Here is a 14944-nt window from a genome sequence, read left to right on the forward strand (position 1 = left end):
AAATAAATAAATAATTAACACATTGAATTATATTGCACATTGAATAGAGTAAAGTGGCATTTCTGTGCAGTGTGCACTCTACGCACCCCCCACGACCCCCCGCCTTCTCAGAAATCATCTCTCTTATTCTCTAAAATTATCTGTCATTGGTTTCATTGAAATTGTATACATCAAAAATACTAGTGGTATTAGTTATTTAGAATTGGTGAGTGCTGAAGAGTTGAAAAAAATGGTATTAAACATCCCCTCACTGTCTGTCAGTAAACCCATTCATTTGTAAATTTGTAAGCCGTCAGTGGTGTTGAGTTCAGGGGAATGTATGCTTTGAGTGCTCATTTATAGTTTGACCCTTTACTTGACAGTGAAGTCCACTTGTTCTCAAGTCCATACTCCTTTGACCCCTGAGGGTGAACTCGCTCCAAGTCTGTGCAACCAAACGAGCCAGGTGACAGCCTCGATCTACACTGTGCAAATCCTTTAGTTTGTAAAGCTTCAGGACTTCACCATTCATGTGCTTCGAACTGTTATTTTTACAATTTTAAAGGCATACACTAAACATACAAAAGTACATTAATCAATCAGTTGTTGACCTACACTCTCTTTATTTATGGAATCAAATTCTATATTGTACCAGGACCTTTTGGACAGCATGTTTCCAACGTGGCCAGGGGTTCAGTGTCTTAAAATTAAGTTTCAGTGTTACAATTCAGAACCAAAAATTAGGGCCGGGCAATATGGCCTGAAAATGAAATTGCCTTTTTTTTTTACCCCTAAAATATCAGATTTCCGATTTGATTCGATTTCCCTTCAATAAAAGGTAAACGCAAACTACAATTGGTCATTCATGAGCAATGAAGATATCGAGAGTAGCATTGTTAGCCGCAAGCTAATGGCTTGATGCCAACTTAACCCTAGTGACGGCTATTCATATCATAACGCAGAAAAGAAAGAAAGTGAGGCGTTATGAGTGAGATCGAGTGTGACCCACAGCGACCGCAAATTTTATTCCACTAACAGAGTGACATAGCAAATAGAAGGGGAGGGCTTACTTACTGTACCACACTTTGAAATCTCCTCTCCAAGACCATATCTTTATACCACAGATGTGAAATCCAAAACTGTGAATGATGGTTTGAGAGAAGGGAGTGAACATGTTTGTACATATCAGCAGATCTATTTTGCATTCAAAGCAATCAACACCTTGTTGTCTCTGGTATTGAGCACGCCTCCTTGTCAGCTGCACTGGCCTATACGGACGGTCTTGCTTAGTTAGCCCCTCCAATGTCAGCAGGTTGGCTTTCATCAAAATGTTTTCAGCCATAGTGATCACATTCTATTTAAGATGTGGGAGTGTTGTCAGGTTTAAAAACACTCCTTGTTGCATGCCTTTTTTTGCAGCTCAAAAATTGTGGGATGTTAAGTTGGCACCAGCATGACTGCTCTCCTTCACCCACATCTATCTGGCCAAACCAAAACATCGAAAGAAATAATTCAAATTTTTAGTACTTAGCATTTATTTCTACAACTGTGTACTTACCTAACTAAAGTGATGGCAAATGCATGAAGTAATATTAATGCTTCAACAAGAAATCAATACCAAAATTATGTAAATATTTATTTAGTACTGACATTCTAAGAAAGCACAATATAAATTATAAATAAAATGTGTTGCTAGGTCCCGCTCATGAATAGCCTACAGTCCTTTAACTGACTGGCCTCTTACTGGCTGTTGAAAATGTTTAAAATGAAATGTTCTTTAAAACTTTAAAATTGAAGATATAATACACATTTTTCATAGAAACGTATGCAAAACGGAGTCACTTGCTGGACAGATAAATGTCTTACACAAGTAAAAGTAAGCTTCTACACCTGAAGACACCGTACATTTCCCCGCCACTCTTATGAGGCGCTTCCCTAGCGGCCCGCCAAAAAATTGATCAATAAGTAATGAACAATGGAGCCGTTATAGCGACTGTATATGAACTACAAATATCGATACTTGGCGTAGGCATATCGATAATCGATTGGGAGAAAAAGTATCACGATTTATCAAGATATCTTCACACAACTTCCTGTTTGAAAGCGCTACATAAATAAAGATGACTTGACAAACAGGTTACCACAGATTTTCATTCAGAATGATTTCAATTTGAACAACTAAAAAGTCTTGATGTAAACCCGGCTAATGACTCCGGATGCCATTTAAATCAGGTCCAACTTATAATGATCCAAATCACTGACGGGAGGAGATTTTTTTTTAAAAGAGAGAGAGGGAGAGAGATGGATATGTTTAGCAAAAAATTGGTGTCAATACACATGGAAAACAAAAATCAGCTATCAAAATTTTGCACTCTCCTACGGCTTTAAAGGCTTCATGGTTACAGTCTGCCCTCAGGGGGATGGATAAAAGACTGTTTTTTACATGAAAATCCAAGTTCAAGTTGCTGAAATCGCCTTTCTTTTGGGTAAAGATGTACTGGTAGGTTTCGCTGCAATTCTGCCTTCTTTTTTTGTCAACACATCAAGATCAAATAAAGGACCCTCCACAACCTGTCCTTACTCTAAACCTTTTACCCTTCGACCCCCACCCCAATCCTGTAGACATCTCGGTGTGCATGATTAATAGCGCTCTGCTGGGACACTCCTTCCACTCAGCACATTGTAGGGAGCTTCTGATACAGGACAACAGTTGCATCCTTTTTTCACACTGGACCTAAGCCCTGCCTGTCATTCCCCAGTTAGGGCACCGTTATCTGTTGACATTTACAGCTACTAACCAGAACTAAATGGCAACCTGTCTGTGGTGAGAGAGACTCTCTGATTAATCACTGCTCTTTTGATGGGGAGTTATAATAAGTATAAGACAAAGTATAATCCACAACTGTAGAATCAGTCATAAAACCTACATGAAGAAGACAATACAGATAGCTCAGTAGATTTATTTTATTTTTTGGTATCTTGAGATTTTGTTTCTTTGCAGAAATGATCTATACATTGCCACATGCAGTTATTGTAGATAGAAAACATCATTGAGTTGACTGGTGTTATTCGCCAGGGTGAGGGTTCAGCATGATTGATGGATGTTTTTACACAGTTAGGCAAACTATAAATTAAAACATTTTCCAAATCAAACTCATTTCATATAATCTCCGCTTTCATGCAGTCTACAAATGTATGTAATTAAAATACTAGTAATTGTTTTTGTTGATGTCTACCTAAATAATTTGAACAGCAAATATTAAATAGATTTGTATAAAACTATGGTCTAAGGCACAGATGATCACAGCAACTGAGCCTGATCCAGTGTGTTGTCTTTTGACCAGGTCACAAAAATAACACTAACAGCAAACTGAGAGTCTCTTCCATGACCTCATACTTAAAGCTCCATGACCCAAAGGTCAGGCGGCAGACATGTAAAAAATTTCCATGATGTGGATTCTCTTTGCGCCGAATGCCATCGCGAGTAAACATATTTGCATAAGTGGGTGAGCGATATGAAATATGGTTCCTCCTCATTGGCATTTACCAGCTGCCTTCTGCTGGTTCAATTGGTAGTGATATATGCGCAAGGATCAGATGGCATGTGAGGGGGAGGGGTGTAAGGCCACAGTCAGTTCTAGTGTGCTCAGACTATGACCCCAGAGACGCCCACCAGCGCCTGGCTGACCACAGCTGAGGTCTGAGAAACACACGTACACACGACCTTGAAAGGAGACAAAGATCGGTCGGCATCATGTGTGCATTCTCTAACGATGACTGACATGGCAGTAAAATGCAACAAATTAGGGAAGTTGTCTTCAACACGAGGACTTCTATGTGAAAACATAGGGTGAATAAGTGGCATACATAAAGTGAAGACATGCCTGTTAAAAAAAAAAAAAAGTCTGGTTGGGCCACTGAGTCCATGATTATGACTCACAATATAACTATCTGAAAAGCGAGTAAAGAAGCAACGAGCTATTGCCAGACTTCACAAATGGAGGAGCAACTGAATGTGCCGTGTGTTTATATACAGTAATATGTCAAGTGATTCACCACTAGAGTTGTGTCACGCGCGATGAACGCATTAAATGAAATTCAGAAATGGTTCGCTTGAATTTATCTTATCGAACTTCTGTCCAGATATAAATTATATCTCCAAATACGAAGGCTGATAATGTGCAAACTGAGCAAAATTGTAAAGGCTTTCCATCACTTACTGTTTTATCTGTATCTATTGTCACTTCCTGTTCTTGCCCCGTACGCCGATTTGCTAGCTAAAAACTTTCCGACGCCGATTCAACATGTTGAATCTGCCGAAAATGGCCAAGTTGCTCTCCAATGGCTCCCACGTTGCAACGATGATTTTATACATTAATCAGATGGTGCATACCAACGCCCGGACACTTGGCGACATCGGATTGGTCTATCGAGGCCTCAAAACTGAAGAAATTCACCAGCACACATCTAATTGACTAGAATTGGCACCATAGGGTACCATCAGGATTTACCCAACAGCATTTCATTTAATTATAAATTACATCCCTAGAGAATACTGTAAAAGAACTTGGGATTGACAAAATCATTCCATAACTTGACTTCTTTAATTACTATTTTCTGACTGTTAGAATCAGGTTAAACAGCTTGTTCAGACATGGACAAACACATAGGATAAACCAATGGGATGCTGTCACCGTGGCCGTGAACAGAATAAGTGGTAAAGAAAACTGATGGCTGGAATAACAAACACGGATTTTCCTAAGGCTACCTTGTACGTGAAAACTTGGCAGTAAACCGTATCAAGAGGAGTAAACTGTGCGATCAAGGAATTGTTAAATGCAAGATAAAAAGCTTAGACATTTGGTTCTCTTTCAACTTAACTGGTTGAGGCCAATGAACAGCCACAATGCCTCCCCTACTCATGATGGCCCTGTTGCCTTGGACAGAGTGAGTGTAGTGTAGAGCTGACGGATCACACCACATGTTCAATCAGTGACGAGCTGCTCCAGTGGTGCTCTCATTGTTTCAGTCCAGAGAGAGTTTTTGAGATGATGGAAACTTTTTTTCCTCCGTTTAAAAAGAGGGCAACACTTCCTTTCCCAGAACAATTTATCTCTCTTCTTGACAAGACAACCTGCTATATTTACCCAACTAAAATCACAGATGATATACTTCCAGCTGCACAGCTCTCGAGCTCTGTGGCACATGGTCCTGTCAATCATGCTAGGTCGAACAGAACAGCCGTTAGTCAGACCCAGAGCAAGAGAAAAGAAACAACAAATCGCAGACCTGGCCTGGCAGAGAAATCTTGAGGGAACCAATTCATATTTCCCTCCCTGTTTGCCTTTTGGTGTTAGTAAGAGCAGACACACACGCTTGAGTGAATGGAATTACAGAGCTTTCATAATGCAGGCAGCTGGGACAATGCGAAAGCCTCGGAGCAGCCGCCTAAAAGCGCACGACTACATTTTCTAACGAAGATTGTGTGCTTCTGAATGACAAAATGAAAGCAAGACGTACAATGTTATGCTGGTGAAGAAGAAAAAACTCAAATCAGTATGTGAGGCACAGATCACATCTCAGTTGGGGATATTTGACCTTCCTTTGTCTTTCAACGGGGTATGAATGTAACATTTGAGGCAAACTGCACATGGGAATTGGGTTTAAGGTGTCTTGACATGGAATCATTATTTAAAACATCTCCCTCTTGTCAAGTAAGTTAGTTTAGTTATGACTTTAAAAAAAAAATAGGTTCAAATATAATAGAAGGTATGCTTTTATTTTTTGCTAATACTGGTAGGAGCTAATGGGATAAGAAAAAAAAGGGGTTAACCAACATGCTAAATTTCTCAGCCAGCAGTGCCTGTCCATCTCACAATGGCAGAGGCATTCCCCGGAGACAGACAACAGCAGCGTGGGTTAAAGCCTCACAGAATCGTGTATTGACTGTCCAATGGCCTTCCACTGTTGCAATTGGAGATGAAGGGCTACGAAAGCTGCCAGGTCTCATTGCAAAGGCATGACAACATGTAATATTGTCCAAGCCAGCTCAAGTCTGTCAGAAAGCGCTGCACAGCATATAAAAAAAACTAAACTCATTAAATCATGTCACTTTAGGTGGTACAAAAGAAAACCCGTAAAGTTTCCTGCCAGACAATTTGCAGAAAACATAACGTGTCATTGCGGGGAAACCTGACTGAACTCTCGTGCAGTATACGGGATTCGGCAACTACTTTTCAGGTGTGGCTAAGACTCAGCGAATGGTTCTGTGGCGATTTTAAATTGTATTCGCAGTTACGTAATGTGGCAACTTTAGAAATTACAGCCAATCAAGAAGTCTATATCTCAACTCATTCCATGCGCAAGAGTGAGCCACAGCTGTCATTTTTTTTGTGATGGTGATGGTACGGTCCAAGTCAGGTTTTGGAAGTGCAGCGGGCCTCAGGTACATGCAGACCAATCAGGATACACAAGTACTGCAATTCTTGTGAAATGTAATGGACAGAGACACGGCAGTGACTGTCACGTAGTTAGGATTGCACTTGCAATTGACAACTGAAAGAAAACGTCCACATTTATTTGACAGGTAACATTTTTTAATCGAGGTTCGCAAACCCTGAAAATTAATATATATTTATTTAGCACCTGGCATGCATATCAAAACATCTGTGTGAATGCAACACTTTATTAAAGATAGACAGTAGCAGAGAAAAAAAAAGTCAAATAAAGTACTAACCTTTTATGTGGCTGAGTATTTCCTTCAGGTGGCTAAAGCTATTCAACAATGGATCCTGCTCTTCATCCTGGGAAAAAAAGAAGCAGCGGGTGGCAAAATCTCAATCTTTCATTTGGATTTTTTTTATCTACAAAATTTTTTGGGAATTGAAGCAATAAAATAAAAAACTTTTGAATGCAACAAATGTGATACTGCTGAGATTGCCATTTTTGTTGAATATACTGAAACGGGGTTCAAATTTTATTAACTTGTTAAGGCCATATATTAGCCACATCTCGATTGGTTAAAAGTTGTCAAAGTATAAGATGAGAGGGAAAAGTAGGAAATTGGTTCCGCTTTGTGGAAGCTTGGCTCCCACGAAATTAAAACCAGGTTTCAAACGGTTAAATGCCTCAACATATACTATTATTGCAGAAAACAACCAAAACCTGATAGGTTTGGATCAAATACCGTATTTTTCTGACTGTAAGTCGCACTTTTTTGACTGGTTCTGCTACTTATACACAGGTGTGACTGCTATATATTAAAATTAGAGCTTTTGCTGGTATCCAAAATCCCCATTCACTAAGGTTTGTTCGGAGACTCACTCTTACCACCAACACCACTTTGAGAGTGGGTGCATTCTGAAATACGTTCTAAGTGTGCACTGCTTTATTCCAACTTTGCAGCGCTTTTCAAATGTGCCGTTGGGTTATTCAGAGTGCCCCAAAAAGGAGTGCCAGAACCCTGTGCGTCAGGCAGTACATATAGCGTTTATTTCAAGCACGAGCTGCTTATTGCTTTATTACATAGGCTGTGTTAGGAAATTAATAGGAGGGGCGCTCGCTCAGCACTCAGGGAGAGTGACGATTACTTTTATTGCAATGAAGAATAAAAAGAAAGCTAATCATGGACTAAAAGCAAGATGGCCACAGCTGGAAGAACAAGTTCATAGATGGGTGCTTGAGCAATGTGCTAAAGCCCGGTGCACACGAGGCGCCATCGGCTTCCGGCGCGGATGGCTCTCGAGCACCGACGGCGCTGTTCCGCACACATTAGGCAGCGTTGGCATAGCAGCTTAAAATAACGTTGATTGCGTTTGGAATCATGTGACCATTCACGATGGCGACCTCCAGGCCGAAGAGATGGTTGCTGTATGATTTGCTATTATGCTGAAAAAGAAGACGACTGAGGGCTGCTTGTCATGAAATATGGTGTAAGCCCTACACTAGAGCTTCCGAAATTTACTCACTTGGGCGCTGCTATATTTGGTGTATGAAGAGCACACACGCCATGGATATTAGCAGTATGCCATTGGCTCCTCCCGTAAACAAGGCATGGATGGCGAAATACCGAGCATGGATGGCACCTCGTGAACAGTGCGACTACGATTCCATGCCCAGGTAGTTGCCATGGCGATGAATATCAATGACTTTGCGGAAGACCCTTCTTGGTGTTACTGCTTCATGCAACACAACCGCCTCGCTATCAGAGCATGGCCAAACACCGCAGCAAAAAGAGCCAGCAAACTTCCAAGCCAAGGTTTCCGTGACTTCGTTGAAAAGCAAGTAATTGAGCACAATGTGACACCGGATCGTATTACCAACATAGACGTGGTCCCCCTCACGTTTGACATCCCCATGGGCCAAAGTTTCGCAGAGCAATGGCAAAGAAGTGTGAATATAGTGACAACTGGTCATGAGTAATCACACTTCACAGTAGAGCTGGCATGTTGGGGAGATGGACCGAAATTGTGCTACACTAAGCGACCCGATGCAGGGTGAGTGCTCCCACCTAGTCAATGACGGGGAGTGGTGAGGTAAATAGTTCCCACGTTTGCCACTTTGGCACAAAATTACACTGTGGGAACCTGGCTACCAAACATAAATGTCCATATGCAAGCAAAAAATATAAAAATGTCTGTATGCAAATTGCACACAGTAATCCCACAATCCTACATGAGGCCAGTGACGTACATTATTGATTACAGTATAAACACAACATCGCTTTAAGCCAATGACAGCATGCTAGCGAGTTAGCACTTCTGTTGAGATACTAAAAATGGAAGAAATCGCAAATATTTTGCCAGTTAAAAACAAAAAAAGCACCAAAAAACATATTGCACCCGGCGTTGCATAAAATAAATTTAAATTATCTCCCACCCGGGTTGAAAAAAAAACAAGGATGGCACGGTGGAAATCCAAACCCTCATGTCAACTTCCCTTGGTTTCGGAACAATGGTTACATTACGTTTCTCCTGAAAGCTGTTCAATGCAGGAAATTTTGTTTTGAATCTCTACTGCCACGTGTGGCCGAAAATTTGAACTGCACACTCCCTTCTTCACGTACACACTACGCGCATGATATCACATCTACTGACAGAGGGTGGGAAATTTGAACTTGAATCCAGTCTGAATAGGTCAGAGGCTTGCAGGAGTACCCAGTGTGAACAGGAAAGGAGTTAATCTACTAAATAGAAGATGCTTGAGGCATAAATGGTCAAATAAAAAGGCTATTGTAAAGATATTTTGGGGCAAATTGTTATATAGACTCCTCTATCTGAGATGAAGGTGAGACTTACTTTATACAAGTGTACTTCTTAAGAGTGGAAAGTGAACAGGTTGATGTTTAATATCACCACTTTGCTATATAGCTATGATAAGAAAAAAAGGTGTTCACTTACCAAGGGAGTGTGGGTGTTCCATCTTGAGTTCCTCTTGATAGACCCGACAACAGCAGTAATTTCACCCTGGACAATATAGATATTTTTGTCCACCATGCTGAGTTCTGATGGAAAAATGAAAGTATGAATTACTGATTTTGAACAACAATCCAGGTCAACATAACCAGACAATCTAAATGGGCCTCATTCACTAACAAATGCATAGGAATGTTCGTAGTCTGTGCACAAATTGGCATATGCACAAAATCACCGTTGGATTCCCGACACGTGCGTACCAGCCCGTTTTGTTTGCATGACGGTGCGTATGTTGCTGCGCCCTAATTTGCATAACCCATTTAGCCCCCAAAACATTTAGCAACCATTTGGCAGATCTCAGCCAATACGCAGAGGTTTAAAAAACACACACACATTTGCGAGAGTCGTTCATTCTCAGTTTCCTATTTTCAAAAGATTTGTGCCAAAAGGAGCGTATCATTGGAAAATTTGCTGAAACACCTGACAACATACAATAATGAAATCAAGCATTTTTATATGCTGTAATTTTGAACGCAAAGCAGTGTTTAAAATTGTCAAAAATTAAGAGATTTTTGTGTCATTTTGCTTTATAGATATGATTTGTATGAATGAGCCACTTCCCTTGTTAGTTTTTTTTCTGTTGAATTGTTACAGGAAGTGTTGGAAAATATATTTGGAATAAAGATTTAACTTTTGAACACGTATTTAACTTTTTGTCTGCGTTTGATATTTTGTAGCTATATAAAATTAAAATGAATTATGAGATGTAAATGAGTCGAGCACAGGCATGCACAATAATGGATGCACAAATTCTAAGACATCCCTATTCAGAGAAAAATGGGTCAGATTAAATAAGTCTTCCTCGTCAACACCTAAAACCAATATGGATTACAGGAAACACAATCCACATCTTGGGCTGTTCATATTTGAAGAGTAAATCTAAAAAAATTGCTGGATTAACCTTTTACTTGTGTCACAGAAGTCATTTCAGATAATACTCCTACACATCTTGGTGCTGAGTAGGTGACACTACATACTTTTACATTAATGATAAGCAGTCATAAAACATAAAAGGATGAAGTTATGACACAGGAACGGTGACAATGATGATCGGCCTGCGGTAAATTCTGAGAATAACATCCAACACAGCCCACATCAAGTTTCTGTTTGCCTCCATTGTCTGCACTTGAATTTCAATACCAGGTGATGCGGCTCATAAAAGGCAGGAATGAAGTCGAAGATAATAGGTAGTACAATTCACTGGCGCGGAATTTGTACTAGTAGTTCTGACACGATTCACAGCAAAAGCGCTAAGGAGCGAGTTGCCGGTCACGAAAAAAATATCCACCAATAGTCCACAGCATCCTGTTCAGGTCAAAGGGCACAGCATTCCAAAGACACTAATCTAACAATAGCTTGATTAATCAGTTAACATCAATTACCATATTGCTGGCATTGGTCCGAAACCTTGTAGCTCGAAAACAGTCACTTTTCAGGAGACCACCCCATGTGTGGACTGACCAACAGTATAGATTTTTGAAAGAATATTTAACATTTACCAAATTCGTATGAGATTTCGACTCGACGCCAGCGATATGTTGACAATTCAGAGCTCACGTCACAAGTCAGAATGGCAGTCTTACTCGGTGAATTGACCCTCTCAATCCATTGAAAAGCATTGTACTTTGGATCATTGTAATTTGATTTGTGAGGATTATTTTAATATCAAAATGTCATGACACATCGTTTGACTATTACAACAATCTTGACTGGTTTGTAAGCTAGTACAGACTAAGGCAATGCAATACGCCGTTTGTTGTCACTGCGTGTAAGGGAAGCATTTGCATTGCATTGCGAAAAATATCAGAAATGCCTGGATGTTCGGAATTGTCAATAGGTTAAAATTAAAATAAGCCATCCATGCAATTCATTAAGCACATTCACGTTCCAATTACTGTATACCAAGAATAAATGCGGTCAGCATCTTCTATAGCTAGTTACGTCGTGCATGTCAGCAGTGACAAGCTGGCTATCACAGTAAGTGATGGCCAGTGACCATAACTCGGGTAAAATTTAAGGCTACCTGTAAGCAAAACAGCCACACACACACAAAAAAACACTGACAGGTACAGCTAGCAACCTAGCTCAACTCAACTAGCATGTCAAATCGCAGAGATCGGCTATGTATTCAGCATGCAAACAATACGTGTATATATAATAAGTATAATGGTCGCGACAAAGTGGTCTGTCCTGTCTGAAAGGTTCGCCGTAAAGTATATAAGTATTACCTCTGTGAGTGTGTGTGTGTGACTTTTCCTTCGAAGATGGAGATCCGTAGAAGCTACTGAAGAACTAGCTGTGAAAGCTAGCAGCTAGCCGGCCAGCAATGAGTGGAGAAGCCCAGTTGTAGTTCAATTCACAGCATATAGACAAACTACAATTTTGAGACATTCTACAGCATGATGGAATCGATTTTCTACGCACCGCTGATTCATTCGATCGACAGTAAATGACGAACAATTAGGAAAGTAAAAATACCCTGCAGTAGCTGTCAGTCTGGTCTTGGTAAACACACTGACGTGACGTGGAAAAAGCAATGCGCTCTCAACCGCGCTTGATAACAACATTTTGATTGACAGTCTTTCAGTAAAGTTTAGATGCAGCACGATAAGGGTGATTATAAGGCTACTTTTAATTGAGAATGTGGATTTAGTTTTTATATGTATATACTACAAGATATGTTAAATTGCCTAAACAAAAAATAAAGAATGTAAACAGCATTTGAGTAAAATAGGGGTGGGACAAGGACAGCAGTAAGCTTGTCTGAGTTGGTAAACGGAAATTACGTCTTCTCAGCGATTACGTTTGACAGGATTTCCCCCAGAGGAAAATTCATCTGAGAATTTACAATGAGACCATATAAATTGGCGCAAAACATGGTTATAAGCCCCTTCCAGTTCTGCATTTAGAGTAATGTAAGATCATGTAAATCCAAATAGTACACTATATTTGCCATTGCAATTATATAATTTCCAGGTTCAATGATTTGAATGAGTTACAGATCTTTTGTATTTGCCCTGTGACATCCACGTTTAGGAGGGATTTTGAAAAATATAAATGCATCTAAAAAATAATAAATTTTAAAAAATCGACATACCATGCACCTGAAAGATATTGTAATCAATCTAATCTGTTTGTATCATTTTACTTATACAAAATACAATTCTCCAAATTTTTTACACATTTTCAAATATTTCTCGTATAATTTAGTTTGTACACAAATGCTTGGAAACTAACAAATAATGAGAGAAGTATTTATATGCTACAATACCTTCCATCCGTTAGCTAAACCACTTACCTTCACGATGGTCGCAGGCATGCTGGAGCCTGTCCCAGATGCCATACCATGGTAACTTATCATTAATAGACTTTGAATGAATTTCATATCATTTAAATATTTACTGTGTTAGCAAAGGTTCAGACTCATCCTCATACCCAAGTTCCTACAAATTCGCATTATTACTGTAGCTCTGTAGGAACAGAATTCGCCGTAAACCGACCCCATATTTAAAGTACCCACTGCCCTCACTTCACTTACCAGATAAACGTACGAACGTACAAATATAGTAATTGCAATTCATAAGTGGTATCACTCAATCTTAAACTATTTATGTAAATATTTGCTGTATAGTGCGTGGGTCTTAAACTGTTATCGCTCTGTGCAATCAGAAGTCAAACATTTGGACTGTTTCAGTTTAAAGGATAGTGTCATGAATCAGACCTCTATTTACTTTATAGAAAATGTTTGATCACCTGTGGGATTTGTAATTTTTTTATCGTCAAACATATGCATGATCTTTTTCCATCATTAGATCAGACGGCTCTTTTTCAATAAGAACTTTCTAGTCTGCATGAGGACAATAGATGTGCATCATGGGTTGATTATTACTCTTTAATTCTGCTCTTTCTATAGCCTATAGATGACCAATTAATTCCCTTTAATTATGTCCAATTTTCCTTAGCTCTTAAAGAAATGCATTTCACGTCATTATGTCAACTCATCTTTATTTATTCCCAAGAAAAGCATCAGTGCCCAGTTAAATGATTAAGGCAATACAGATTGCTCACGCCAACAAATATATTAGTTTGTGTTAGTAAACTATTGAAACTAATGTGCTATGATGTCAAATTGCATTTTTAGAATGTTTTGTATGTTGGACCATGTTATGCTAGAAGTCCCAGAATCACAATAGCGGAATTTTCTCGGTCTTGGTCAACTCATCTTCCGGTTTAGAAATCATTATCGTATAGTACAAGTCAGAAAGCCTTTCTTAGTCCTTGTGAATGAACGGTAAATGGGTACGATACAGTCAGAAACCTATTTTGAAATTGTGCCTTTGAGTAAACAACATACTTGAGGTAAAACATGAAACATTTTATAGGTTACAAATGAAATACGAATGAGTCCCATCCATTATTGTTATTTTATTTTTGTTTTATTTTCCCAGCTGCATGCATTATCCACGCCGCTCTAATCACAAATGTGTTCACTTCAGTTTATCAGTATGCCGGCATGCAGCTGCGCTCCATTTAACAAACCAGGTGTTACAGAAACAAATACACCTGCAAATATTGTTTGCATCGCTTTTCTAACCAACTCTGGCAGGTGATTTTGCAAGCCCTTCTGCTCCAGCAACATTAGTAAAAGGTCAAGGAAAGATCACAAACATTGACATTGTGTACAGTGTCATATCTCAAGGCTCACAGCTGTGTTAAGAATCTGTTAATGCTCTGACAAAGATGTATGATTCATTGCTTTCTTTCCCCCCCGAACGCAGAGGTACTTTAACACCATTCTCACCCATCCTGAAATACGCAATATAGGCTCCCTATTTTTACTGAACGTTTGGTGTTTTTCAATGGCAAGATACCACAACATTCCCGTACACTTCTCAACATTAACAGTGAGCATCACAACACAAGCTGCCTTGACCCAAAGCGCTGCATGCTAATAATAGCATGACTATGTAGTAGTTATTGTCTGTAATGTAATGGAAAAAAAAGTGTGAGCGTCAAGTGCCAATGTGCCGCCCATTTTGTTGCAACTGTATGATGTAAACTCCTGTTTTTATTTCAGAGGCTCAAATCGATAGAGACTCGACCGTCTGATCTGTATTGCGAGTTCTTGTCAATACGTTTGCCGCAGCGATCTTGACCAGCTCGTCTTGGCGCACTTGTAAAATGAACTAAGAAATAAGATGCCTGAAAGATAATAATAATAGTTATAATAATGCTTCAGACACATTCAGACAAAAATAATGTGGCTTTATAATAGTCAAATAGGACTTCTTCTTTTTTTTGGGTGGGGGGGGGGGGTAAACATTTTTGTACTTCATTGTCCCTCAATATCATACAGTTGATTTCATAAAACTCATATCTAGTTTCCTACCGTAAAAAAAAAAGAAGAAAAAAAAGTGAATGTTATCCAGAGCAGTCAATATTGAACCAAGGACAGAACAATTTGTCGAATACACATATTTTTTTAGACATAA

The 14944-nt window shown here is 39.4% G+C and overlaps 1 protein-coding gene across 4 annotated transcripts in view; it reads right to left on the minus strand.

Annotated features, from left to right (window-relative positions):
* The window catches only part of gbf1 (golgi brefeldin A resistant guanine nucleotide exchange factor 1), a 53214-nt gene extending 41235 nt beyond the window's left edge, over positions 1-11979 (minus strand). For all 4 annotated transcript variants that reach the window (XM_086092148.1, XM_086092147.1, XM_086092146.1 and 1 more), the window contains exons 1-3: positions 11681-11979; positions 9378-9481; positions 6716-6782 (exon numbers count right to left, since the gene is read on the minus strand). In XM_086092148.1, the coding sequence (XP_085948274.1) occupies positions 6716-6782; positions 9378-9473 (163 nt within the window). In that variant the 5' untranslated portion in view covers positions 9474-9481; positions 11681-11979. The remainder of the gene's footprint in view (positions 1-6715; positions 6783-9377; positions 9482-11680) is intronic.
* Positions 11980-14944: the final 2965 nt, after the last annotated feature.

This window comes from Leptonotus elevatus, chromosome 13, assembly GCF_054856555.1.
Source record: "Leptonotus elevatus isolate MCC_2025b chromosome 13, RoL_Lele_1.0, whole genome shotgun sequence".
Classification (NCBI taxonomy): Eukaryota; Metazoa; Chordata; class Actinopteri; order Syngnathiformes; family Syngnathidae; genus Leptonotus; species Leptonotus elevatus.